This window comes from Procambarus clarkii, chromosome 79 (assembly GCF_040958095.1).
Source record: "Procambarus clarkii isolate CNS0578487 chromosome 79, FALCON_Pclarkii_2.0, whole genome shotgun sequence".
Lineage (NCBI taxonomy): Eukaryota > Metazoa > Arthropoda > Malacostraca > Decapoda > Cambaridae > Procambarus > Procambarus clarkii.
Window position 1 is genome coordinate 11,035,217 of NC_091228.1, and position 25,270 is coordinate 11,060,486.

The 25,270-nt window shown below is 44.4% G+C and overlaps 1 protein-coding gene across 1 annotated transcript in view; it reads left to right on the forward strand.

Moving 5' to 3' along the window:
- LOC123748322 (alpha-2-macroglobulin-like) overlaps positions 1-25,270 on the forward strand; it is a 289,251-nt gene that overhangs the window by 212,897 nt on the left and 51,084 nt on the right. Inside the window, exons 10-13 of the mRNA XM_069314664.1 lie at positions 10,432-10,502; positions 15,666-15,723; positions 23,160-23,385; positions 24,754-24,982. Of these exons, the coding sequence (XP_069170765.1) occupies positions 10,432-10,502; positions 15,666-15,723; positions 23,160-23,385; positions 24,754-24,982 (584 nt within the window). The remainder of the gene's footprint in view (positions 1-10,431; positions 10,503-15,665; positions 15,724-23,159; positions 23,386-24,753; positions 24,983-25,270) is intronic.

Consider the following 25,270-nt stretch of genomic DNA (forward strand, 5'->3'; position numbering starts at 1 on the left):
GTGGAGAGTGATACATGAAGATGTGGAGAGTAATACATGAAGGTGTGGAGAGTTATACATGAAGGTGTGGTGAGTTATATATGAAGGTGTGAAGAGTTATACATGAAGATGTGGAGAGTAATACATGTAGGTGTGGAAAGTTATACATGTAGGTGTGGAGAGTTTTACATGAAATGTGGAGAGTTATACATGAAGGTGTGGAGAGTTATACATGAAGGTGTGGAGAGTTATGCATGAAGGTGTGGAGAGTGATACATGAAGATGTGGGGAGTAATACATGAAGGTGTGGAGAGTTATACATGAAGGTGTGGAGAGTAAAACATGAAGGTGTGGAGAGTTATACATGTAGGTGTGGAGAGTTATACATGAAGGTGTGGAGAGTTATACCTGAAGGTGTGGAGAGTTATACATGAAGGTGTGGAGAGTTATACATGAAGGTGTGGAGAGTTATACATGAAGGTGTGGTGAGTTATACATGAAGGTGTGGAGAGTTATACATGAAGGTGTGGAGAGTTATACATGAAGGTGTGGAGAGTTATACATGAAGGTGTGGAGAGTTATACATAAAGGTGTGGTGAGTTATACATGAAGGTGTGGAGAGTTATACATGAAGGTGTGTAGAGTTATACATAACGGTGTGGTGAGTGAAACATGAAGATGTGGAGAGTAATACATGCAGGTGTGGAGAGTTATACATGAAGGTGTGGAGAGTTATACATGAAGGTGTGGAGAGTAATACATGAAGGTGTGGAGAGTGATATATGAAGATGTGGAGAGTAATAGATGAAGGTGTGGAGAGTTATACAAGAAGATGTGGAGAGTGATATATGAAGATGTGGAGAGTAATAGATGAAGGTGTGGAGAGTTATACAAGAAGATGTGGTGAGTTATGTATGAAGGTGTGAAGAGTTATACATGAAGATGTGGAGAGTAATTCAAGTAGGTGTGGAAAGTTATACATGTAGGTGTGGAGAGTTTTACATGAAGGTGTGGAGAGTTATACATGAAGGTGTGGAGAGTTATACATGAAGGTGAGGAGAGTTATACATGAAGGTGTTGAGAGTGATACATGAAGATGTGGAGAGTTATACATGAAGGTGTGGAGAGTTATACATGAAGGTGTGGAGAGTTATACATGAAGGTGTGGTGAGTAATACATGAAGGTGTGGAGAGTGATACATGAAGATGTGGAGAGTAATACATGAAGGTGTGGAGAATTATACATGAAGGTGTGGTGAGTTATATATGAAGGTGTGAAGAGTTATACATGAAGATGTGGAGAGTAATACATGTAGGTGTGGAAAGTTATACATGTAGGTGTGGAGAGTTATGCATGAAGGTGTGGAGAGTGATACATGAAGATGTGGAGAGTAATACATGAAGATGTGGAGAGTTATACATGAAGGTGTGGAGAGTAATTCATGAAGGTGTGTAGAGTTATACATGAAGGTGTGTAGAGTTATACATGAAGGTGTGGTGAGTTATACATGAAGGTGAGGAGAGTTATACATGAAGGTGTGGAGAGTTATACATGAAGGTGTGGAGAGTTATACATGAAGGTGTGGAGAGTTATACATGAAGGTGTGGAGAGTTATACATGAAGGTGTGGAGAGTTATACATGAAGGTGTGGAGAGTTATACATGAAGGTGTGGAGAGTTATACATGAAGGTGTGTAGAGTTATACATAAAGGTGTGGTGAGTGATACATGAAGATGTGGAGAGTAATACATGAAGGTGTGGAGAGTTATACATGAAGGTGTGGAGAGTTATACATGAAGGTGTGGAGAGTAATACATGAAGGTGTGGAGAGTGATATATGAAGATGTGGAGAGTTATACATGAAGGTGTGGAGAGTTATACATGAAGGTGTGGAGAGTAATACATGAAGGTGTGGAGAGTGATATATGAAGATGTGGAGAGTAATACATGAAGGTGTGGAGAGTTATACATGAAGGTGTGGTGAGTTATGTATGAAGGTGTGAAGAGTTATACATGAAGATGTGGAGAGTAATACAAGTAGGTGTGGAAAGTTATACATGTAGGTGTGGAGAGTTTTACATGAAGGTGTGGAGAGTTATACATGAAGGTGTGGAGAGTTATACATGAAGGTGTGGAGAGTAATACATGAAGGTGTGGAGAGTGATATATGAAGATGTGGAGAGTTATACATGAAGGTGTGGAGAGTTATACATGAAGGTGTGGAGAGTAATACATGAAGGTGTGGAGAGTGATATATGAAGATGTGGAGAGTAATACATGAAGGTGTGGAGAGTTATACATGAAGGTGTGGTGAGTTATGTATGAAGGTGTGAAGAGTTATACATGAAGATGTGGAGAGTAATACAAGTAGGTGTGGAAAGTTATACATGTAGGTGTGGAGAGTTTTACATGAAGGTGTGGAGAGTTATACATGAAGGTGTGGAGAGTTATACATGAAGGTGAGGAGAGTTATACATGAAGGTGTTGAGAGTGATACATGAAGATGTGGAGAGTTATACATGAAGGTGTGGAGAGTTATACATGAAGGTGTGGAGAGTTATACATGAAGGTGTGGAGAGTAATACATGAAGGTGTGGAGAGTGATACATGAAGATCTGGAGAGTATTACAAGAAGGTGTGGAGAATTATACATGAAGGTGTGGAGAGTAATACATGAAAGTGTGGAGAGTTATACATGTAGGTGTGGAGAGTTATACATGAAGGTGTGGAGAGTTATACATGAAGGTGTGGAGAGTTATACATGAAGGTGTGGTGAGTTATACATGAAGGTGTGGTGAGTTATACATGAAGGTGTGGAGAGTTATACATGAAGGTGTGGTGAGTTTACATGAAGGTGTGGAGGGTTATACATGAAGGTGTGGAGAGTTATACTTGAAGGTGTGGTGAGATATACATGAAGGTGTGTAGAGTTATACATGAAGGCGTGTAGAGTTATACATGAAGGTGTGTAGAGTTATACTTGAAGGTGTGTAGAGTTATACATGAAGGTGTGGTGAGTTATACATGAAGGTGAGGAGAGTTATACATGAAGGTGTGGAGAGTTATACATCAAGGTGTGGAGAGTTATACATGAAGGTGTGGAGAGTTATACCTGAAGGTGTGGAGAGTTATACATGAAGGTGTGGAGAGTTATACATGAAGGTGTGGAGAGTTATACATGAAGGTGTGGTGAGTTATACATGAAGGTGTGGAGAGTTATACATGAAGGTGTGGAGAGTTATACATGAAGGTGTGTAGAGTTATACATGAAGGTGTGTTGAGTTATACATGAAGGTGTGGAGAGTTATACATGAAGGTGAGGAGAGTTATACATGAAGGTGTGGAGAGTTATACATGAAGGTGTGTAGAGTTATACATGAAGGTGTGGTGAGTTATACATGAAGATGTGGAGAGTTATACATGAAGGTGAGGAGAGTTATACATGAAGGTGTGGAGAGTTATACATGAAGGTGAGGAGAGTTATACATGAAGGTGAGGAGAGTTATACATGAAGGTGTGTAGAGTTATACATGAAGGTGTGTAGAGTTATACATGAAGGTGTGGTGAGTTATACATGAAGGTGTGGAGAGTTATACATGAAGGTGTGTAGAGTTATACATGAAGGTGTGGTGAGTTATACATGAAGGTGAGGAGAGTTATACATGAAGGTGTGGAGAGTTATACATGAAGGTGTGGAGAGTTATACATGAAGGTGTGGAGAGTTATACATGAAGGTGTGGAGAGTTATACATGAAGGTGAGGAGAGTTATACATGAAGGTGAGGAGAGTTATACATGAAGGTGTGGAGAGTTATACATGAAGGTGAGGAGAGTTATACATGAAGGTGAGGAGAGTTTTACATGAAGGTGAGGAGAGTTATACATGAAGGTGTGGAGAGTTTTACATGAAGGTGAGGAGAGTTATACATGAAGGTGTGGAGAGTTATACATGAAGGTGTGGTGAGTTATACATGAAGGTGTGGAGAGTTATACATGAAGGTGGGTAGAGTTATACATAAAGGTGTGGTGAGTGATACATGAAGATGTGGAGAGTAATACATGAAGGTGTGGAGAGTTATACATGAAGGTGTGGAGAGTTATACATGAAGGTGTGGAGAGTAATACAAGAAGGTGTGGAGAGTCATACATGAAGATGTGGAGAGTAATACATGAAGGTGTGGAGAGTTATACATGAAGGTGTGGTGAGTTATATATGAAGGTGTGAAGAGTTATACATGAAGATGTGGAGAGTAATACATGTAGGTGTGGAAAGTTATACATGTAGGTGTGGAGAGTTATGCATGAAGGTGTGGAGAGTGATACATGAAGATGTGGAGAGTAATACATGAAGATGTGGAGAGTTATACATGAAGGTGTGGAGAGTTATACATGAAGGTGTGGTGAGTTATATATGAAGGTGTGTAGAGTTATACATGAAGGTGTGGTGAGTTATACATGAAGGTGAGGAGAGTTATACATGAAGGTGTGGAGAGTTTTACATGAAGGTGTGGAGAGTTTTACATGAAGGTGTGGAGAGTTATACATGAAGGTGTGGAGAGTTATACATGAAGGTGTGGAGAGTGATACATGAAGATGTGGAGAGTAATACATGAAGGTGTGGAGAGTTATACATGAAGGTGTGGTGAGTTATATATGAAGGTGTGAAGAGTTATACATGAAGATGTGGAGAGTAATACATGTAGGTGTGGAAAGTTATACATGTAGGTGTGGAGAGTAATGCATGAAGGTGTGGAGAGTGATACATGAAGATGTGGAGAGTAATACATGAAGATGTGGAGAGTTATACATGAAGGTGTGGAGAGTAATTCATGAAGGTGTGTAGAGTTATACATGAAGGTGTGTAGAGTTATACATGAAGGTGTGGTGAGTTATACATGAAGGTGAGGAGAGTTATACATGAAGGTGTGGAGAGTTATACATGAAGGTGTGGAGAGTTATACATGAAGGTGTGGAGAGTTATACATGAAGGTGTGGTGAGTGATACATGAAGATGTGGAGAGTAATACATGAAGGTGTGGAGAGTTATACATGAAGGTGTGGAGAGTTATACATGAAGGTGTGGAGAGTAATACATGAAGGTGTGGAGAGTGATATATGAAGATGTGGAGAGTTATACATGAAGGTGTGGAGAGTTATACATGAAGGTGTGGAGAGTAATACATGAAGGTGTGGAGAGTGATATATGAAGATGTGGAGAGTAATACATGAAGGTGTGGAGAGTTATACATGAAGGTGTGGTGAGTTATGTATGAAGGTGTGAAGAGTTATACATGAAGATGTGGAGAGTAATAAAAGTAGGTGTGGAAAGTTATACATGTAGGTGTGGAGAGTTTTACATGAAGGTGTGGAGAGTTATACATGAAGGTGTGGAGAGTTATACATGAAGGTGAGGAGAGTTATACATGAAGGTGTTGAGAGTGATACATGAAGATGTGGAGAGTTATACATGAAGGTGTGGAGAGTTATACATGAAGGTGTGGAGAGTTATACATGAAGGTGTGGAGAGTAATACATGAAGGTGTGGAGAGTGATACATGAAGATGTGGAGAGTATTACAAGAAGGTGTGGAGAATTATACATGAAGGTGTGGAGAGTAATACATGAAAGTGTGGAGAGTTATACATGTAGGTGTGGAGAGTTATACATGAAGGTGTGGAGAGTTATACATGAAGGTGTGGAGAGTTATACATGAAGGTGTGGTGAGTTATACATGAAGGTGTGGTGAGTTATACATGAAGGTGTGGAGAGTTATACATGAAGGTGTGGTGAGTTTACATGAAGGTGTGGAGGGTTATACATGAAGGTGTGGAGAGTTATACTTGAAGGTGTGGTGAGATATACATGAAGGTGTGTAGAGTTATACATGAAGGTGTGTAGAGTTATACATGAAGGTGTGTAGAGTTATACTTGAAGGTGTGTAGAGTTATACATGAAGGTGTGGTGAGTTATACATGAAGGTGAGGAGAGTTATACATGAAGGTGTGGAGAGTTATACATCAAGGTGTGGAGAGTTATACATGAAGGTGTGGAGAGTTATACCTGAAGGTGTGGAGAGTTATACATGAAGGTGTGGAGAGTTATACATGAAGGTGTGGAGAGTTATACATGAAGGTGTGGTGAGTTATACATGAAGGTGTGGAGAGTTATACATGAAGGTGTGGAGAGTTATACATGAAGGTGTGTAGAGTTATACATGAAGGTGTGTTGAGTTATACATGAAGGTGTGGAGAGTTATACATGAAGGTGAGGAGAGTTATACATGAAGGTGTGGAGAGTTATACATGAAGGTGTGTAGAGTTATACATGAAGGTGTGGTGAGTTATACATGAAGATGTGGAGAGTTATACATGAAGGTGAGGAGAGTTATACATGAAGGTGTGGAGAGTTATACATGAAGGTGAGGAGAGTTATACATGAAGGTGAGGAGAGTTATACATGAAGGTGTGTAGAGTTATACATGAAGGTGTGTAGAGTTAAACATGAAGGTGTGGTGAGTTATACATGAAGGTGTGGAGAGTTATACATGAAGGTGTGTAGAGTTATACATGAAGGTGTGGTGAGTTATACATGAAGGTGAGGAGAGTTATACATGAAGGTGTGGAGAGTTATACATGAAGGTGTGGAGAGTTATACATGAAGGTGTGGAGAGTTATACATGAAGGTGTGGAGAGTTATACATGAAGGTGAGGAGAGTTATACATGAAGGTGAGGAGAGTTATACATGAAGGTGTGGAGAGTTATACATGAAGGTGAGGAGAGTTATACATGAAGGTGAGGAGAGTTTTACATGAAGGTGAGGAGAGTAATACATGAAGGTGTGGAGAGTTATACATGAAGGTGAGGAGAGTTATACATGAAGGTGAGGAGAGTTATACATGAAGGTGTGGAGAGTTATACATGAAGGTGTGGAGAGTTATACATGAAGGTGTGGAGAGTTATACATGAAGGTGTGGAGAGTTATTCATGAAGGTGTGGAGAGTTATACATGAAGGTGTGGAGAGTTATACATGAAGGTGAGGAGAGTTATACATGAAGGTGTGGTGAGTTATACATGAAGGTGTGGAGAGTTATACATGAAGGTGTGGAGAGTTATACATGAAGGTGTGGAGAGTTATACATGAAGGTGTGGAGAGTAATACATGAAGGTGTGGAGAGTGATACATGAAGATGTGGAGAGTATTACAAGAAGGTGTGGAGAATTATACATGAAGGTGTGGAGAGTAATACATGAAAGTGTGGAGAGTTATACATGTAGGTGTGGAGAGTTATACATGAAGGTGTGGAGAGTTATACATGAAGGTGTGGAGAGTTATACATGAAGGTGTGGTGAGTTATACATGAAGGTGTGGTGAGTTATACATGAAGGTGTGGAGAGTTATACATGAAGGTGTGGTGAGTTTACATGAAGGTGTGGAGGGTTATACATGAAGGTGTGGAGAGTTATACTTGAAGGTGTGGTGAGATATACATGAAGGTGTGTAGAGTTATACATGAAGGTGTGTAGAGTTATACATGAAGGTGTGTAGAGTTATACTTGAAGGTGTGTAGAGTTATACATGAAGGTGTGGTGAGTTATACATGAAGGTGAGGAGAGTTATACATGAAGGTGTGGAGAGTTATACATCAAGGTGTGGAGAGTTACACATGAAGGTGTGGAGAGTTATACCTGAAGGTGTGGAGAGTTATACATGAAGGTGTGGAGAGTTATACATGAAGGTGTGGAGAGTTATACATGAAGGTGTGGTGAGTTATACATGAAGGTGTGGAGAGTTATACATGAAGGTGTGGAGAGTTATACATGAAGGTGTGTAGAGTTATACATGAAGGTGTGTTGAGTTATACATGAAGGTGTGGAGAGTTATACATGAAGGTGAGGAGAGTTATACATGAAGGTGTGGAGAGTTATACATGAAGGTGTGTAGAGTTATACATGAAGGTGTGGTGAGTTATACATGAAGATGTGGAGAGTTATACATGAAGGTGAGGAGAGTTATACATGAAGGTGTGGAGAGTTATACATGAAGGTGAGGAGAGTTATACATGAAGGTGAGGAGAGTTATACATGAAGGTGTGTAGAGTTATACATGAAGGTGTGTAGAGTTATACATGAAGGTGTGGTGAGTTATACATGAAGGTGTGGAGAGTTATACATGAAGGTGTGTAGAGTTATACATGAAGGTGTGGTGAGTTATACATGAAGGTGAGGAGAGTTATACATGAAGGTGTGGAGAGTTATACATGAAGGTGTGGAGAGTTATACATGAAGGTGTGGAGAGTTATACATGAAGGTGTGGAGAGTTATACATGAAGGTGAGGAGAGTTATACATGAAGGTGAGGAGAGTTATACATGAAGGTGTGGAGAGTTATACATGAAGGTGAGGAGAGTTATACATGAAGGTGAGGAGAGTTTTACATGAAGGTGAGGAGAGTTATACATGAAGGTGTGGAGAGTTATACATGAAGGTGAGGAGAGTTATACATGAAGGTGAGGAGAGTTATACATGAAGGTGTGGAGAGTTATACATGAAGGTGTGGAGAGTTATACATGAAGGTGTGGAGAGTTATACATGAAGGTGTGGAGAGTTATTCATGAAGGTGTGGAGAGTTATACATGAAGGTGTGGAGAGTTATACATGAAGGTGAGGAGAGTTATACATGAAGGTGAGGAGAGTTATACATGAAGGTGTGGAGAGTTATACATGAAGGTGAGGAGAGTTATACATGAAGGTGAGGAGAGTTATACATGAAAGTGAGGAGAGTTATACATGAAGGTGTGGAGAGTTATACATGAAGGTGAGGAGAGTTATACATGAAGGTGTGGAGAGTTATACATGAAGGTGTGGAGAGTTATACATGAAGGTGAGGAGAGTTATACATGAAGGTGAGGAGAGTTATACATGAAGGTGTGGAGAGTTATACATGAAGGTGAGGAGAGTTATACATGATTAACGTTGATCCGTTATCTGCATTTTTTGGCAAATAAATCTTCCTAACTTTTGCTCACGTTAAAGCTGTTAAATAATTTGTTCCAAATATATTATAAGGTGCAGTCCTATACATAATTGTTGACTCATTAGGTGCTGGGTGGAGTTAGTTATCATGGACCAGAGCTCTCAGTTGACTCACTAGGTACTGGGTGGAGTTAGTTATCATGGACCAGAGCTCTCAGTTGACTCACTAGGTGCTGGGTGGAGTTAGTTATCATGGACCAGAGCTCTCACTTGACTCACTAGGTGCTGGGTAGAGTTAGTTATCATGGAACAGAGTTCTCAGTTGACTCACTAGGTGCTGGGTGGAGTTAGTTATCATGGACCAGAGCTCTCACTTGACTCACTAAGTGCTGGGTGGAGTTAGTTTACAGAGTTTACAGTCTCCGTTGTGTAGTGGTAAGACACTCGCCTGGCGTTCCGCGAGCGCTATGTCATGGGTTCGTATCCTGGCCGGGGAGGATTTACTGGGCGCAATTCCTTAACTGTAGCCTCTGTTTAACGCAACAGTAAAATGTGTACTTGGATGAAAACACGATTCTTCGCGGCAGGGGATCGTATTCCAGGGACCATAGGATTAAGGACTTGCCCGAAACGCTACGCGTACTAGTGGCTGTACAAAAATGTAACAACTCTTGTATATATCTCAAAAAAAAAAAAAAAAAAAAAAAGTTACCATGGACCAGAGCTCTCAGTTGACTCACTAGGTGCTGGGTGGAGTTAGTTATCATGGTCCAGAGCTCTCAGTTGACTCACTAGGTGCTGGGTGGAGTTAGTTATCATGGACCAGAGCTCTCAGATGACTCACTAGGTGCTGGGTGGAGTTAGTTATCATGGACCAGAGCTCTCAGTTGACTCACAAGGTGCTGGGTGGAGTTAGTTATCATGGGCCAGAACTCTCAGTTGACTCACTAGGTGCTGGGTGGAGTTAGTTATCATGGACCAGAGCTCTCAGTTGACTCACTAGGTACTGGGTGGAGTTAGTTATCATGGACCAGAGCTCTCAGTTGACTCACTAGGTGCTGGGTGGAGTTAGTTGTCATGGACCAGAGCTCTCAGTTGACTCACTAGGTGCTGGGTGGAGTTAGTTATCATGGACTAGAGCTCTCAGTTGACTCACTAGGTGCTGGGTGGAGTTAGTTATCATGGACCAGAGCTCTCAGTTGACTCACTAGGTGCTGGGTGGAGTTAGTTATCATGGACCAGAGCTCTCAGTTGACTCACTAGGTGCTGGGTGGAGTTAGTTATTATAGACCAGAGCTCTCAGTTGACTCACTTGGTGCTGGGTGGAGTTAGTTATCATGGACCAGAGCTCTCATTTGCTTATATGATGTACAATATTTTTAATATATTGTACATCATATGATGCTCATATGATGTACAATAAAATTTATATATTTTATAAATTTCACTATCAATTCATTAAATTTTTTAACTCTACAGAATTTGCAACAATAGACCCAGAAAGATATCACTACTATAGTGAATACGTCGACGCTCTCCACATGTTTGACGTGAGTTATTATTGTCATTTATTGTGAGTTACCACACTATCAGTGTGTGTCTCACTATCAGTGTGTGTCTCACTATCAGTGTGTGTTTCACACTATCAGTGTGTCTCACACTATCAGTGTGTGTCTCACACTATCAGTGTGTCTCACACTATCAGTGTGTGTCTCACACTATCAGTGTGTGTCTCACACTATCAGTGTGTGTCTTACACTATCAGTGTGTGTCTCACACTATCAGTGTGTGTCTCACACTATCAGTGTGTGTCACACTATCAGTGTGTGTCACACTATCAGTGTGTGTCACACTATCAGTGTGTGTCACACTATCAGTGTGTGTCACACTATCAGTGTGTGTCACACTATCAGTGTGTGTCACACTATCAGTGTGCCTTACACTATCAGTGTGTCTCACACTATCAGTGAGTCTCACACTATCAGTGTGTCTCACACTATCAGTGACACACTATCAGTGTGTCTTACACTATCAGTGTGTCTCACACTATCAGTGAGTCTCACACTAGCAGTGTGTCTCACACTATCAGTGACACACTGTCAGTGTGAGTCTCACACTATCAGTGTGAGTCTCACTATCAGTGTGAGTCTCACTCTATCAGTGTGTCTCATACTATCAGTGAGTCTCACACTATCAGTGTGTGTCACACTATCAGTGTGTGTCACACTATCAGTGTGTCTCACACTATCAGTGAGTCTCACACTGTCACTGTGTCTCACACTATTAGTAAGTCTCACACTATCAGTGAGTCTCACACTATAAGTGTGCCTCACACTATCAGTGACACACTATCAGTGTGTCTTACACTATAAGTGTGTTTCACACTATCAGTGTGAGTCTCACATTGTCAGTGTGAGTCTCACACTATCAGTGTGTCCAACACTATAAGTGTGTCACACACTATCAGTGTGAGTCTCCCACTGTCAGTGTGTGTCACACTATAAGTGTGTTTCACACTATCAGTGTGAGTCTCCCACTGTCAGTGTGTCTCACACTGCTCTCATCCCCCTAGCAACACGCCTTAGAGGTTGCTAGGGCTAGGTAACCCATTCTCTTGTTCAGATAGCACCTTTTGTAACCATGAGCACAATAGAATAAAACTTGACATACTAGGCAATTAGCGAGTAGAATATGGTACTATTCATTACACTGTATAATGGTAAAGTAAATAGTAAATAAAAATACCATTCGCATTATAGTCCGAAAAATGAAGGTAAAAAACAAACTATATATTGCTAGTAAAGCTTCCTTATGCACTATATTAGACCTCATACAACGTGAGTTAGGCCTAGGGAGGTTAGGTTACGTGAGTTTGTCTTTACAACAAAAATCGGAAATTTTTTCCGGTTTTTCTAATTCAAAAGTACCGATTTCTACTTCCTAACTGCGGTGTACGTCGGTATATGTACTATGGTCGCTATCGTTACTATACAACGGAAACAGGAGGATTGACTGGGATAGGTCGTATAGTGGTAGTTCATTCTCTATCTCCCTCAGGTACCTCATTAAATCCCGTTTAATGACAATATGTTTGCCAGCTCCTGGACCCATGATGTACGTACCTGCCAAGTTGTCTGCCGGCGGCCTGGCGGAATGTGGTCAACTTTAATTAACCTTTTCGCATTTCAGAAGTTTTAGGTCAGGAGTTTTAGGTTAGGTGTTACCTGCCGTCCTGTTCTGTAATGGCGACTTGGTTGGTCTCTGTTGTGGTCGAGTTGACGAGTTTTCACTGGTGGGTCTCTGGTATGGTCGAGTTGACCAGTTTTCTCTGGTGTGGTTGAGTGGACCCGTTTTCTCTGGTATGGTCGAGTTGACCAGTTCTCTCTGGTGGGTCTCTGGTGTGGTCGAGTTGACCAGTTCTCTCTGGTGGGTCTCTAGTGTGGTCGAGTTGACCAGTTCTCTCTGTTGGGTCTCAGGTGTGGTCGAGTTGACCATTTCTCTCTAGCGGGTCTCTGGTGTATCCGACGGTCTTGACGTATGGGTGTTTGTATTAATGATATGACATTTGTGATCAGATGGATGTTGTCATGTATGTGTTCTTGTTGCAAGATTTCAATGACAGTTCTCGAATCTGTGTGTATGATAACATGTTGTTGGTGCTCAGCAAGAGCATGTTCCAAAGCCTTTTGAATGGCTAGCATCTCTGTTTGAGAAGTTGAACACCCGTTTGAGAGTTTCCATCTAACTACAAACTTTCCTGCCTTAACTGCAGCTCCGGTTTCTTGTCCCTGCTGGTCTACTGATCCATCTGTGAAGTAAATGATGCTTTCAGATGCCAAGTTTGATTCTATATTCATCTGTGCAATGATGCATAGACGATGAGGATTAGTCTAGTTCTTTATTTACTTAAAGAGTCATAATCTTTGTTTGGTGCCAGTGATTCCCATGGGGCTGCAAGACGAGGTCTGCGTGTATTTCGTGCTATCCCTTTCTAATTCTATTTATAATTTTGAATGTATTGCATGGAGAGTCCACCTGTTTTTTTTTTAAAGCTCTTTTATCCAAAGTAACTTCTATAGTGATTATATATTTGAGTGAACTGATTATTAGTCTAGTCAATATCTAGGTCAGCATGCAGGCAGCAGGCCCTTTTACCATTATTTCAACCCATGTTAGTTTAGTTTCTAGTCTTAGGTTCTGTATTTTAGTCCATCTGGGAGTCCCTGTTATGACTCGCATTGCATCAATTTGAATACCCTCAACCATTGCCCACTGCCCAGGAGAAAGGGTGAGTAAGGCGAGCGCTGCATAATCAACTATGGAATGAACGGTGTGTATGTTAAACATTATTAACACTCTGTGTCTCGCTCCTGGATGGGGCCCTGTGATTATTTTCATTATATTCAGTCGTGATTTTGGTTTCTCCTTCAGACATTAAATTTGCTTGTTGAATGGTTTTTAGAACCAATTTATTCTCCGAGATATTGATATTGTGTAACCCCTTAAGATTAATGTCTTGAATGCCTAGGTGACTCCTGATTATTGCCACCCAGTCTCATTGCTTTAGATTTATGTGCAGATATTTTTTGCCCAAAAATGCAGCATTCAAATGTTACTTTATCTAGCGTCATTTGGACTTTATTCAAAAGAGAAGGACCTGTGACGACTAATGATACATCAGCATAGCTTAGGAATTTAACCCTTTCTGGAAATGTCAGGGAAGCGAGGTTTTTCATAAGGATGTTAATGACTAGCACTGAGTCTGTAACTCCTCCTTGTGGAGTCCCATTCTCATGCAACTGGTAACCTGACACTTGGCCTTGCAGGTTTACTCTGGCATACCTTTCAGGAAATTTTGAATCAAGGCAGTTTTCCTCCGACACTTTTTTTTTAACATCTTTAAAATTGATTACGGACTTGCAAGTTCGAATCCTTTCACTAAATATACGGAGATTATTATAGCAGAACCTGAGTTAACTGTTCCTAGTAATGTTGCTATGCCGTTGGCAGTACCTACTGCTCTAGTGAAGTCAAATATGTACTAATGCAGACCTCCAGTTTTCCACAGAAGCCTATTTAAGACCTTCAGTCCTGCAACATGATGATAATGGGTCTATAATTGCCAGGTTCTTTTGGCTTAGGAAACGGAATTATGTCTGCTTTCTTCTAAGAGGTCGGTAGTTTACCCCAGATGCATCTATAGCGTCCAATATGGCTTATTCTCCAGCGGGAGAACCTTCTTGTTTGGTGAAGGGAGTGCCTCATTCGTTGAATGTAGCTATGTTCTCATGATTGGCTGTCAACCTCTCATGATTTACTTGTTCTGACCGTTGCAGTACGCTGATGTTTAAGCTGCTCTCTCTGGAAATTGGAGAGGAAGTGTCTCAGCCTCTTGTAATGGTTGAATATATGTCTGTGGTCGGAATGGTCACACTGATATGGCTTTAATCTGGCCTAATGTCTCTCCAAGACTATTATGTTCATTTAGAATTTGACACCACTCAAACTATCTTGGTTCTTTCATCTCTTTAGAAACTATCTTGCTTCAGATATCACTGCTCTTAGCAGAGTTCTTCTTTCTTTCAGAGGCTTTCTAAAGATGTTGACTCAGCTCTTCCTCTTTAACTTCTTAACTGTAGAACTAATATTTCTTTCGTTTTGTATTATCTGGGATGATGACTGGAATTGCTTTGCTGCAGCTACAATGACTTCCTTGAGAGTGGTCTCGTGTATGTTCACATCTTCAGGTGGCGAGTGCTGGAACGGTATTGTACATTTTTCCTGGAAGCTCTTGCTTGGTTCATCGCTTACCTCCTGGAAGCTCTTGCTTGGTTCATCGCTTACCTCCTGGAAGCTCTTGCTTGGTTCATCGCTTACCTCCTGGAAGCTCTTGCTTGGTTCATCGCTGACCTCCTGGAAGCTCTTCCTTGGTTCATCACTGACCTCCTGGAAGCTCTTGCTTGGTTTATCACAGACCTCCTGGAAGCTCTTGCTTGGGTCATCATCGACCTCCCGGAAGCTCTTGCTTTGGTCTTTGCTGACCTCCTGGAAGCTCTTGCTTGGGTCTTTGCTGACCTCCGGGAAGCTCTTGCTTGGGTTTTTGCTGACCTCCTGGAAGCTCTTGCTTGGGTCTTTTGCTGACCTCCTGGAAGCTCTTGCTTGGGTCTTTGCTGACCTCCTGAAAGCTCTTGCTTGGGTCTTTGCTGACCTCATGGAAGCTCTTGCTTGGGTCTTTGCTGACCTCCTGGAAGCTCTTGTTTGGGTCTTTGCTGACCCCCTGGAAGCTCTTGTTTGGGACTTTGCTGACCTCCTGGAAGCTCTTGCTTGGGTCTTTGCTGACCTCCTGGAAGCTTTTGCTTGGGTCTTTGCTGACCTCCTGGAAGCTCTTGCTTGGGTCTTTGCTGACCTCCTGGAAGCTCTTGCTTGGGTCTTTGCTGACCTCGAGTCTTGCCTAATATTCAGTTATCATCGTGTGAAGGACGTACTAATAGTAGCATTGATTCGTATTAAAACAACTGGAGACAATGCCAGATATATTATACAGCTTAACTTTCTAGCAGTTAGTGAAGTTTCTTGACATTATCGTTTGAATTATTATTGGTATTGATGTTCTTGGTAAGTTTTGTAATAAATATAGTTCTTATAGTCTCCGTTATTTGTGATGCCTTTCTGCCATTGTAAAACATGTATTAATTCTTTAATTTGTTTTTCAGAACTCTGGTTTGTTCGTCTTCAGCGACTTGACACTAGAGACGAGACCGTGTGAGGAAGGTAATGTTCACTTCTCTTCATCAACGGCCTCTCTTCCCAATGTCAAAATTATCAATATTTATTTTATCATTCAGCTGTGTTACGGACCCGAGACCAGCGTCCGAGCACAGAGCAGTGACGACCGCGCCATCTGTGGGTCAGCTCCCGAAACCCCCTCCAAATGGACGGCGCCATCTAGTGAGGACGAGAAATACCAGCCACAAGGGCTAGTTTCCCGTCCTGATCAGCTCATAACACAGCCGCTGCTGACCTCTGGTGAGGTGGCGCTTAGACAGCAACGCCATCTATGGAGTGGATAGGTGGGCGTTTGTGTCTAAGCCGGTAAGTGAAATGCCCTAGAGTGTAACCGGTACTGATGACGTGTCTGATTACAGAGTCGACCTGGGACTGCTGTAATGGAAGTGGGATCAGTCTATCCAAGGCAGCCGTCTTGTCTCCTAGTATTTGCTGCAGCAGCTGTGAGTCACCCCCCGGATGAACACTGAGGTGTTAGCCGGCCTGTGACGTGGCAGCTGAGGGATTGTTGTACCCGGGACTGACTGGTGGAGACGCTTAACCACTGGGGTGTTGTGGTGAGGAGAGTGATCTGTGGGATCACACGAGGCTCCTGACTAGGGCTCGCTACCCTAGTATCGGTCGTGGAGTGGCCTAACCAGCGTTGCGGATTGCAACCTGCCAGCGCCAAGCTGGATTTGTGGTTGATGGCCTCCACGACGGTGCCCCCAGTGGAACTGTGATTTGGCTGACCTGTGGCCAGGGTAGACTCAAGAGGATCGAAAGATTCATAGTGAGGCCACAAGAGGACCAAGAGCTTAGCATTGTTGAGCACCGTGAACGTCCAGAGTCTTCAGAAGAAGACTACGTTGTACAATAGTGTTTATACCCCTCCCCTGTGTAACCTTTTATATATTATTTATGGTGACGGTAATAATTATATTATTAAGTTTTTGTCTTTGTCTCCCTTCCCCTTTAATTTACTTGCGTTACGGATAACATCCCTTGAAAGCCACTACTAGCTTGGGGCCGGATACCCTACCTCTAACAACATCAGAGAAAGAACCCGGTTGCAACCCGAGAGGGCCGTAACATAATTGGCATCCCCAGCGGGATCCGACCCCTTGTCAAGTATGTTTGACAGGGGTGGTGAGGACTTAGGACGTTAAACGTCCTGTGCGGTGCTCGGAGTGGCTAAGTGCAATATTGACGTAGGCGTAGGCACTTTAGCACTTGGCGTACTCGGTGCGCCAAGTGCTAAAGTGAAGCGGTGTGTTAAGTGCTAGTGTACCAAGTGACGATGGTGGAAAAAGCGACCATAGACGATCTGGACGATGTTCAGGCTTTTCTGAACAGGGAGGACTGTCTTGCCAGATTGAAATATCTGGGCAAACAGGAACTCGTACTGGTGAGTGCCTACCTGGAGATCAAGATCCGTGCCAGTGATTCCCGTGTGGAGATCTTGTCCAAGGTTCACCGGCATTTGAAGGCCGAGGAAAAACAGGAAGGCGAGGCACAAGGTACAAAAAGTGAAGAAATAGCTTCCACTGAAAAGGAAGATAAAGGCAGCGACATTGACAGCGATGCAGGTGAGCTGAATATTAGCTTGCTAACAGTCAAAATGCGTGCCTTGGAAATAAATCGCGAGATAGAATGGAAGAAATTAGAAATGGAAAGAGAGAGACAAGATAAAGAATTAGAGATAAGGCGTTTAGAATTAGAACGAGAAGAAAGAAGAGAAGAGCGAGAAAGGGAAAAGAAACAGCGAGAGACAGAAGAAAAAGAAAGACAGAGACAACATGAACTAGAAGTATTGCAGTTAGGTGGTGGGAGGCTAAGAATGGAAACGTGTTTTCGATCCGGTAAGGAACATCAAAATGGTCCCAAAATTCAATGAGAAGGAAGTGTCAAAGTTCTTTGCGGCCTTCGAGAAAGTCGCTGCCTCTTTGGAGAATTGGGCCATCATGATACAGTCAGTCTTGACTGGGAAGGCCCAAATCGCCTACTCCACGTTGTCCCTTGACGACTCCGGCGATTATGACAAGGTGAAGAAGGTCGTGCTCATGGCGTACCAATTGGTACCTGAGGCGTACAGGCAAAAGTTTAGAAACCTGAAGAAGACCTCAGAGCACACTTTCACCGAATTCGCCACAATCAAGGAGCGGCTTTTCCAGGAATGGTGTGCCTCTCGGAAGGTGGAGACCAAAGAAGACCTCGAGCAGCTCATACTGTTAGAGGACTTCAAGGATTGTTTGTCTGGAGACCTCAAGACATACTTAGAAGAGCAGCAGGTAGAGACCTTGAGTGCGGCAGCCACCATGGCTGAGGAATACATCCTGACGCATAGGCCTTCTGCTAAGTACGTCCCGAGGAATTACCCACGCCGGTTTGACAAGCCTAGTCAGGAAGAAGAGAGACCCGTCCCACGAAGCGCTGAGAAGACGCCCCCAAGTAGCCCTCGAAGGACTAGTCTTAACAGTCCGAGGAGGAATATGGTGTGTTGGACTTGTGAGCAGAAAGGGCATGTAGCTGCTATGTGCCGAGGCAGAAGAGGTAACGGCGCTCGTAGGGAGGTGATGTTGATGAACTGTGTGACACTACCAGCAGGAAGCCAGTCTACGACTACGCAGGGAGAACCAAGATTGTTTTCCCCACACACTTCAGGCGGGTATGTAACGAGTGATCATACTGGTAGATCGGTAGTAGTGCTCAGAGATAGTGGAGCAGCCCAGTCCCTGATCGTGAGAAACTCGTTACCCGAGGGAGTGAGTGTGGATGGGAGACAAGAGGTTATCCTGGTTGGGTTTCCGAGGACGCAGTACATCGCCCCTTTAGTGCCGATACATCTCGTCTCGCCTTACTTCAGCGGCACATGTGCGTTGGCAGTAGTCGATACCCTACCTATAGCTGGGATTGACGTGATACTAGCCAACGACTTGGTGACAGATTGGAGCACCAATCATCCCAAGATTGTGGACGAGTCGGCCGGAACAGCAAGGTCTGAGGTAACGGCAGGCAGTGGTAATGTCCAGGTACAGTCAGACCCGGAATCAGATAAAATGTTTAATCCTTCCTCTCACCTACAGATTGACAGCATCCTAGCAGAGTCTCCTGATTCTTCTCCCAATAAGGAACATGAGGTTACGATGGCAGAGGCAACTGAGCATGGAGAGAAGTCTCGTGTGCAGGTACCCAAGGATACCAAAGAGTCTGGAGCGAAGGCGGATGTGTACTTGCGGTATGGCAAGGTACAGCGTTCATTGAACCAGCCAGAGATTCCCCAGACGTCGGAGGTATGTGAGGTATGTGTGAAGGTTCTAGAGCCCTCTTCGGTCCAAACCAGGCTAATGGATATAGCTGGCTATGGACATTTCAGGCTCGTGAAACTTATCCCTGAGGTAACCAAATGTTTCTTAGCGGTATTTTGTTTTATTCTCGTGTGTGCTCTCAGTAAGGACCAGTGGACGACCCGACGGATGATGCCTCCCATGAACATCGTGAAGAGACCCCAGGGATTGGAGACGTGCACTGTGAGTAGTGCAGTCGAAGAAGGGACCTGGAAGGTGATGGTAGATACAGGAGGTACGAGATGTGATATTATGAGTAACTGTTTCTGACAGGATGACACCCCCCGCGTGATTGCTGAGCCTAAATGCAGCGTTATACGGAACGTTGGTCGACCTGACGGTGGCAGAGCGAATGTCATCCTCGATGTACGAGCAGCCCTGTTGGGACTAGGTGTGGGCCTAGTAGAGGAATATGCTGTGAGTACTGATTTAACTATCACTATCACTCTAAATTATCTGACCCCTGTATTCCAGGTTCCCGTCTCCCTGAAGAACTACCGGACCGGTACTAGAAATGCCGTCTGTAACCAGCCATCATCGGTGCCACGACACAGGGAAGTGTCGAGTCGCCCCAGGTCGTGTTTATACCAGTCCTTACTCAGGACACTTGAGATTAAGCCCCTGCTTGACATCGCAGTGGAAGTGTGGAAGATTACATCAGGCAGGTCATTGTCTTCTATCTTCAAGTTTCCATTGTGCCAGGGTTTCTCCTTAGGACAGTTCTGTGGACAAGACAGCCTCATCACTCCAGTTTATAGTGTACGTGAGTCCGTGTGGAGTTGTATCCACGTACTAATTTGGTTTGTGTTTTTCTTTATAGAACCCCAAACCAAATTCTTTTTGGTGGGGAGGTGTTACGGACCGGAGCCCAGCGTCCGAGCTCGGAGCAGTGACGACCGCGCCATCTGTGGGTCAGCTCCCGAAACCCCCTCCAAATGGACGGCGCCATCTAGTAAGGACGAGAAATACCAGCCACAAGGGCTAGTTTCCCGTCCTGATCAGCTCATAACACAGCCGCTGCTGACCTCTGGTGAGGTGGCGCTTAGACAGCAACGCCATCTATGGAGTGGATAGGTGGGCGTTTGTGTCTAAGCCGGTAAGTGAAATGCCCTAGAGTGTAACCGGTACTGATGACGTGTCTGATTACAGAGTCGACCTGGGACTGCTGTAATGGAAGTGGGATCAGTCTACCCAAGGCAGCCGTCTTGTCTCCAAGTATTTGCTGCAGCAGCTGTGAGTCACCCCCCGGATGAACACTGAGGTGTTAGCCTGCCTGTGATGTGGCAGCTGAGGGATTGTTGTACCCGGGACTGACTGGTGGAGACGCTTAACCACTGGGGTGTTGTGGTGAGGAGAGTGATCTGTGGGATCACACGAGGCTCCTGACTAGGGCTCGCTACCCTAGTATCAGTCGTGGAGTGGCCTAACCAGCATTGCTGATTGCAACCTGCCAGCGCCAGGCTGGATTTGTGGTTGACGGTCTCCACGATGGTGCCCCCAGTGGAACTGTGATTTGGCTGGCCTGTGGCCAGGGTAGACTCAAGAGGATCGAAGGATTCATAGTGAGGCCACAAGAGGACCAAGAGCTTAGCATTGTTGAGCACCGTGAACGTCCAGAGTCTTCAGAAGAAGACAACGTTGTACAATAGTGTTTATACCCCTCCCCCGTGTAACCTTTTATATATATTATTTATGGTGACGGTAATAATTATATTATTAAGTTTTTGTCTTTGTCTCCCTTTTCCTTTAATTTACTTGCGTTACGGATCACATCCCTTGAAAGCCACTACTAGCTTGGGGCCGGATACCCTACCTCTAACAACATCAGAGAAAGAACCCGGTTGCGACCCGAGAGGGCCGTAACAAGCAGTTTTTCTCAGACTTCTAATTGTAAGTGTTACATGATTGTAACTGTCTGTATTGCTACAAATATTTTGCACTGTTATTTGTACAGCATATTTACTGCCAAACAAGACCAGGAGCACCTTTCTCCTCCTACTTCCATAAAATCACATCATATTCAGCATGTAATAGAATTCACAATTCTATTACATGATTCTATTACATTATTAAATCACAAATTTGAAATGCACATTAGTTGTCCATTTAGATTTTTCAACTGTTAACATGTAAATTTATATTTATATATCAGCTCTAAGTAAAAAGCCCGAAATTTATAATTCTAGTAATAATAATAATAATATATTAAGTCAAACTCAAAGACAAATTTTAGCTGATCCTCGAGTTCTCACACGCTTGAACAGAATAAACTTAACATAGATAGAATGCAGAAACATTTCACAGCCTCAATTCGAAACAAGCAATTTATACGATTTTTAAGCAATTTTTTCCTCCCAGTTATAGATGTACAAATATCGAAGGAATCAAGTATTTGAAGTCTTACACGAACACAATAAATGTGTCACATGTCCATCGCGGACATAAGTGTCTCCAACAATCTCTGTTATAGCGATTGTTTGTTAGATAATATAAGTGATAAAATTACACTTTTGTTTGCTTCAAGCTCAGTAATGTTAGTCCACATTAACATGAGCAAATGTTTAGCAATTACTCTCTTAATGACCAGAGTGATTTGATATGCTGACTCAGACTGGAGGCTTGGGTCTGTGGTGTTGGTGCACATGATGATACCCCTGCTAGTGTTGTGCACACTACGCTGGTGTAGGTGCACATGTTACCCTTGCTAGTGTTGTGCACACTACCGTGGTGTAGGTGCACATGTTATCCCTGCTAGTGTTGTGCACACTACGCTGGTGTAGGTGCACATGTTACCCCCGCTAGTGTTGTGCACACTACCGTGGTGTAGGTGCACATGTTATCCCTGCTAGTGTTGTGCACACTACGCTGGTGTAGGTGCACATGTTACCCCTGCTAGTGTTGTGCACACTACCGTGGTGTAGGTGCACATGTTACCCCTGCTAGTGTTGTGCACACTACCGTGGTGTAGGTGCACATGGTGTTACCCCTGCTAGTGTTGTGCACACTACCGTGGTGTAGGTGCACATGTTATCCCTGCTAGTGTTGTGCACACTACCGTGGTGTAGGTGCACATGTTACCCCTGCTAGTGTTGTGCACACTACCGTGGTGTAGGTGCACATGTTATCCCCCGCTAGTGTTGTACACACTACCGTGGTGTAGGTGCACATGTTACCCCTGCTAGTGTTGTGCACACTACCTTGGTGTAGGTGCACATGTTACCCCTGCTAGTGTTGTGCACACTACCGTGGTGTAGGTGCACATGTTACCCCTGCTAGTGTTGTGCACACTACCGTGGTGTAGGTGCACATGTTATCCCTGCTAGTGTTGTGCACACTACCGTGGTGTAGGTGCACATGTTACCCTTGCTAGTGTTGTGCACACTACCGTGGTGTAGGTGCACATGTTACCCCTGCTAGTGTTGTGCACACTACCGTGGTGTAGGTGCACATGTTATCCCTGCTAGTGTTGTGCACACTACCATGGTGTAGGTGCACATGTTATCCCTGCTAGTGTTGTGCACACTACCGTGGTGTAGGTGCACATGTTATCCCTGCTAGTGTTGTGCACACTACCGTGGTGTAGGTGCACATGTTACCCCTGCTAGTGTTGTGCACACTACCGTGGTGTAGGTGCACAACGCTGTACGCATAAGGTAAATGTTAATTAGTGACACCAACATGGATTATCAACAAAAACAGCGCCAGCTGCTGGTCCTTGATGAACGGGGAAGCGAAAACACTTCAATTACGTATTTAGTAAAAATAAATAAAATATTAACGTTGAGCGAAATAATGTTTTGTGTTAAAAGAAAAAGTGTGTGTTATCTGTAACTTTTTAACAAATATTTATTAAAATAAAATAACAATATATGAATAAATTATAATGGAGTGTAAGTATGGTTGATATGTGACCGCCTGCCTTAGAAGGGCAGCAAATGTGTTGTGGTGGAGACAGTGTTGCTTGTGAAGTATTGCTAGCTGGGCTGTGCTGGGAGACCCGAGACACGCCGGCTCTCGCCTCAATTATATTAGAGAGGTGGGGGTAATTACTTAACTTGAATCATCTGATGAACATAAAAACTCTTCACTTTACAGAGCGTCGTCCCTATTCAGAGGGGTTGTACCTATTGAGTGTAGGTGCACATGTGGGTGGTTTTGGTAGCGGCCTCGCTGGTGATATTGCGCCCGCCGCCGCCCGGCCTCAGTCACCCCCGCCGGCCTTCGCCACAGACAGCGCCAGTAAGAAAGGCAGCGAACAACAGCCAGATGTTCCTAGGACCAATTTCCCGGAGACTTGGCTCTGGGACATCATCGTTGTCCCGTAAGTCTCCAGCTTATAGATTTAGGTGTGAAGGTGTTCCGTTTTGTTTGTCTGTGAACACTGATCTTCACAGACCATATTGGGGGCTGTATTTGGTCTTTATTTCCAAAGGTTTCCAGCAAATGTTCAAATCCAGAATGCATTATAATCCACTTTCATGCAGAACACGACAACTGACATTTCATTCCACTTACTTAAAGAACTTCACACTTATCTTCCTCTAGTGTCACGCATTCATGCACTGTTTATCGGTGGGTGGCGGGGCTGGTTATCGACGTGTCGGTGGGTGGAGGGGTTGGCTGTCGACGTGTCGGTGGGTGGAGTTGTTGGGTGTCGGTGGGTGGAGGGGCTGGCTGTCGACGTGTCGGTGGGTGGAGGGGTTGGCTGTCGACGTGTCGGTGGGTGGAGGGGTTTGGTGTCGGTGGGTGGAGGGGCTGGCTGTCGACGTGTCGGTGGGTGGAGGGGCTGGTTGTCGACGTGTCGGTGGGTGGAGGGGCTGGTTGACGACGTGTCGGTGGGTGGAGGGGCTGGGTGTCGACGTGTCGGTGGGTGGAGGGGCTGGGTGTCGACGTGTCGGTGGGTGGAGGGGCTGGGTGTCGGTGGGTGGAGGGGCTGGTTGTCGACATGTCGGTGGGTGGAGGGGTTGGGTGTCGGTGGGTGGAGGGGCTGGTTGTCGACGTGTCGGTGGGTGGAGGGGTTGGGTGTCGAAGTGTCGGTGGGTGGAGGGGCTGGTTGACGACGTGTCGGTGGGTGGAGGGGTTGGGTGTCGACGTGTCGGTGGGTGGAGGGGCTGGTTGTCAACATGTCGGTAGGTGGAGGGGCTGGTTGTCGACGTGTCGGTGGGTGGAGGGGCTGGGTGTCGACGTGTCGGTGGGTGGAGGGGCTGGTTGTCAACATGTCGGTGGGTGGAGGAGCTGGTTGTCAACATGTCGGTGGGAGGAGGGGCTGGTTGTCGACGTGTCGGTGGGTGGAGGGGCTGGGTGTCGGTGGGTGGAGGGGCTGGTTGTCGACATGTCGGTGGGTGGAGGAGCTGGTTGTCAACATGTCGGTAGGTGGAGGGGAAGGCTGTCGACGTGTCGGTTGGTGGAGGAGCTGATTGACTGTGTGGAGTTGCACGTGATGGTCAATTGTTGTACTGTAACTGGAGGGTGATGAGCAATTGGTGCAGCGTAAATCACGGCCTCCTGAGATGCGTAAGTATGATGAGGATGATGAACACTCCTTCACTAATCATCACTTCTACTGGGAGATCTCAGTAATAATTGAAATCGGAATATATAATCAGTGTTGGAATAATTATGAACTTGGTTACAGTTTTGGCATAGAGGTGTAAATGTAATAATTAGTGTTGAGTGTGGTTGTTGGCAGGTCGTCAGGCGTGAGCACCCAGCAGGTGACTGTACCGGACACCATCACACAGTGGGTGGGCAAGGCCGTGTGTGCCCACCCACAGAAGGGCGTAGGACTCTCCCAGAGGAAGTCCATCACCACCTTCACCCCCTTCTTCGTCGACCTCACCCTTCCCCCCTCTCTCAAGCGTGGAGAGATCCTCCCCGTCAAGATGTCTGTCTTCAACTACCTCGACCAACCCATACCTGTAAGTCCGCCTCTTTATCTCTGACTTGCCATCAACACTCACACACACACACACACACACACACACACACACACACACACACACACACACACACACACACACACACACACACACACACACACGGGGCCTCGTAGCCTGGTGGATAGCGCGCAGGACTCGTAATTCTGTGGCGCGGGTTCGATTCCTGCACGAGGCAGAAACAAATGGGCAAAGTTTCTTTCACCCTGAATGCCCCTATTACCTAGCAGTAAATAGGTACCTGGGAGTTAGTCAGCTGTTACGGGCTGC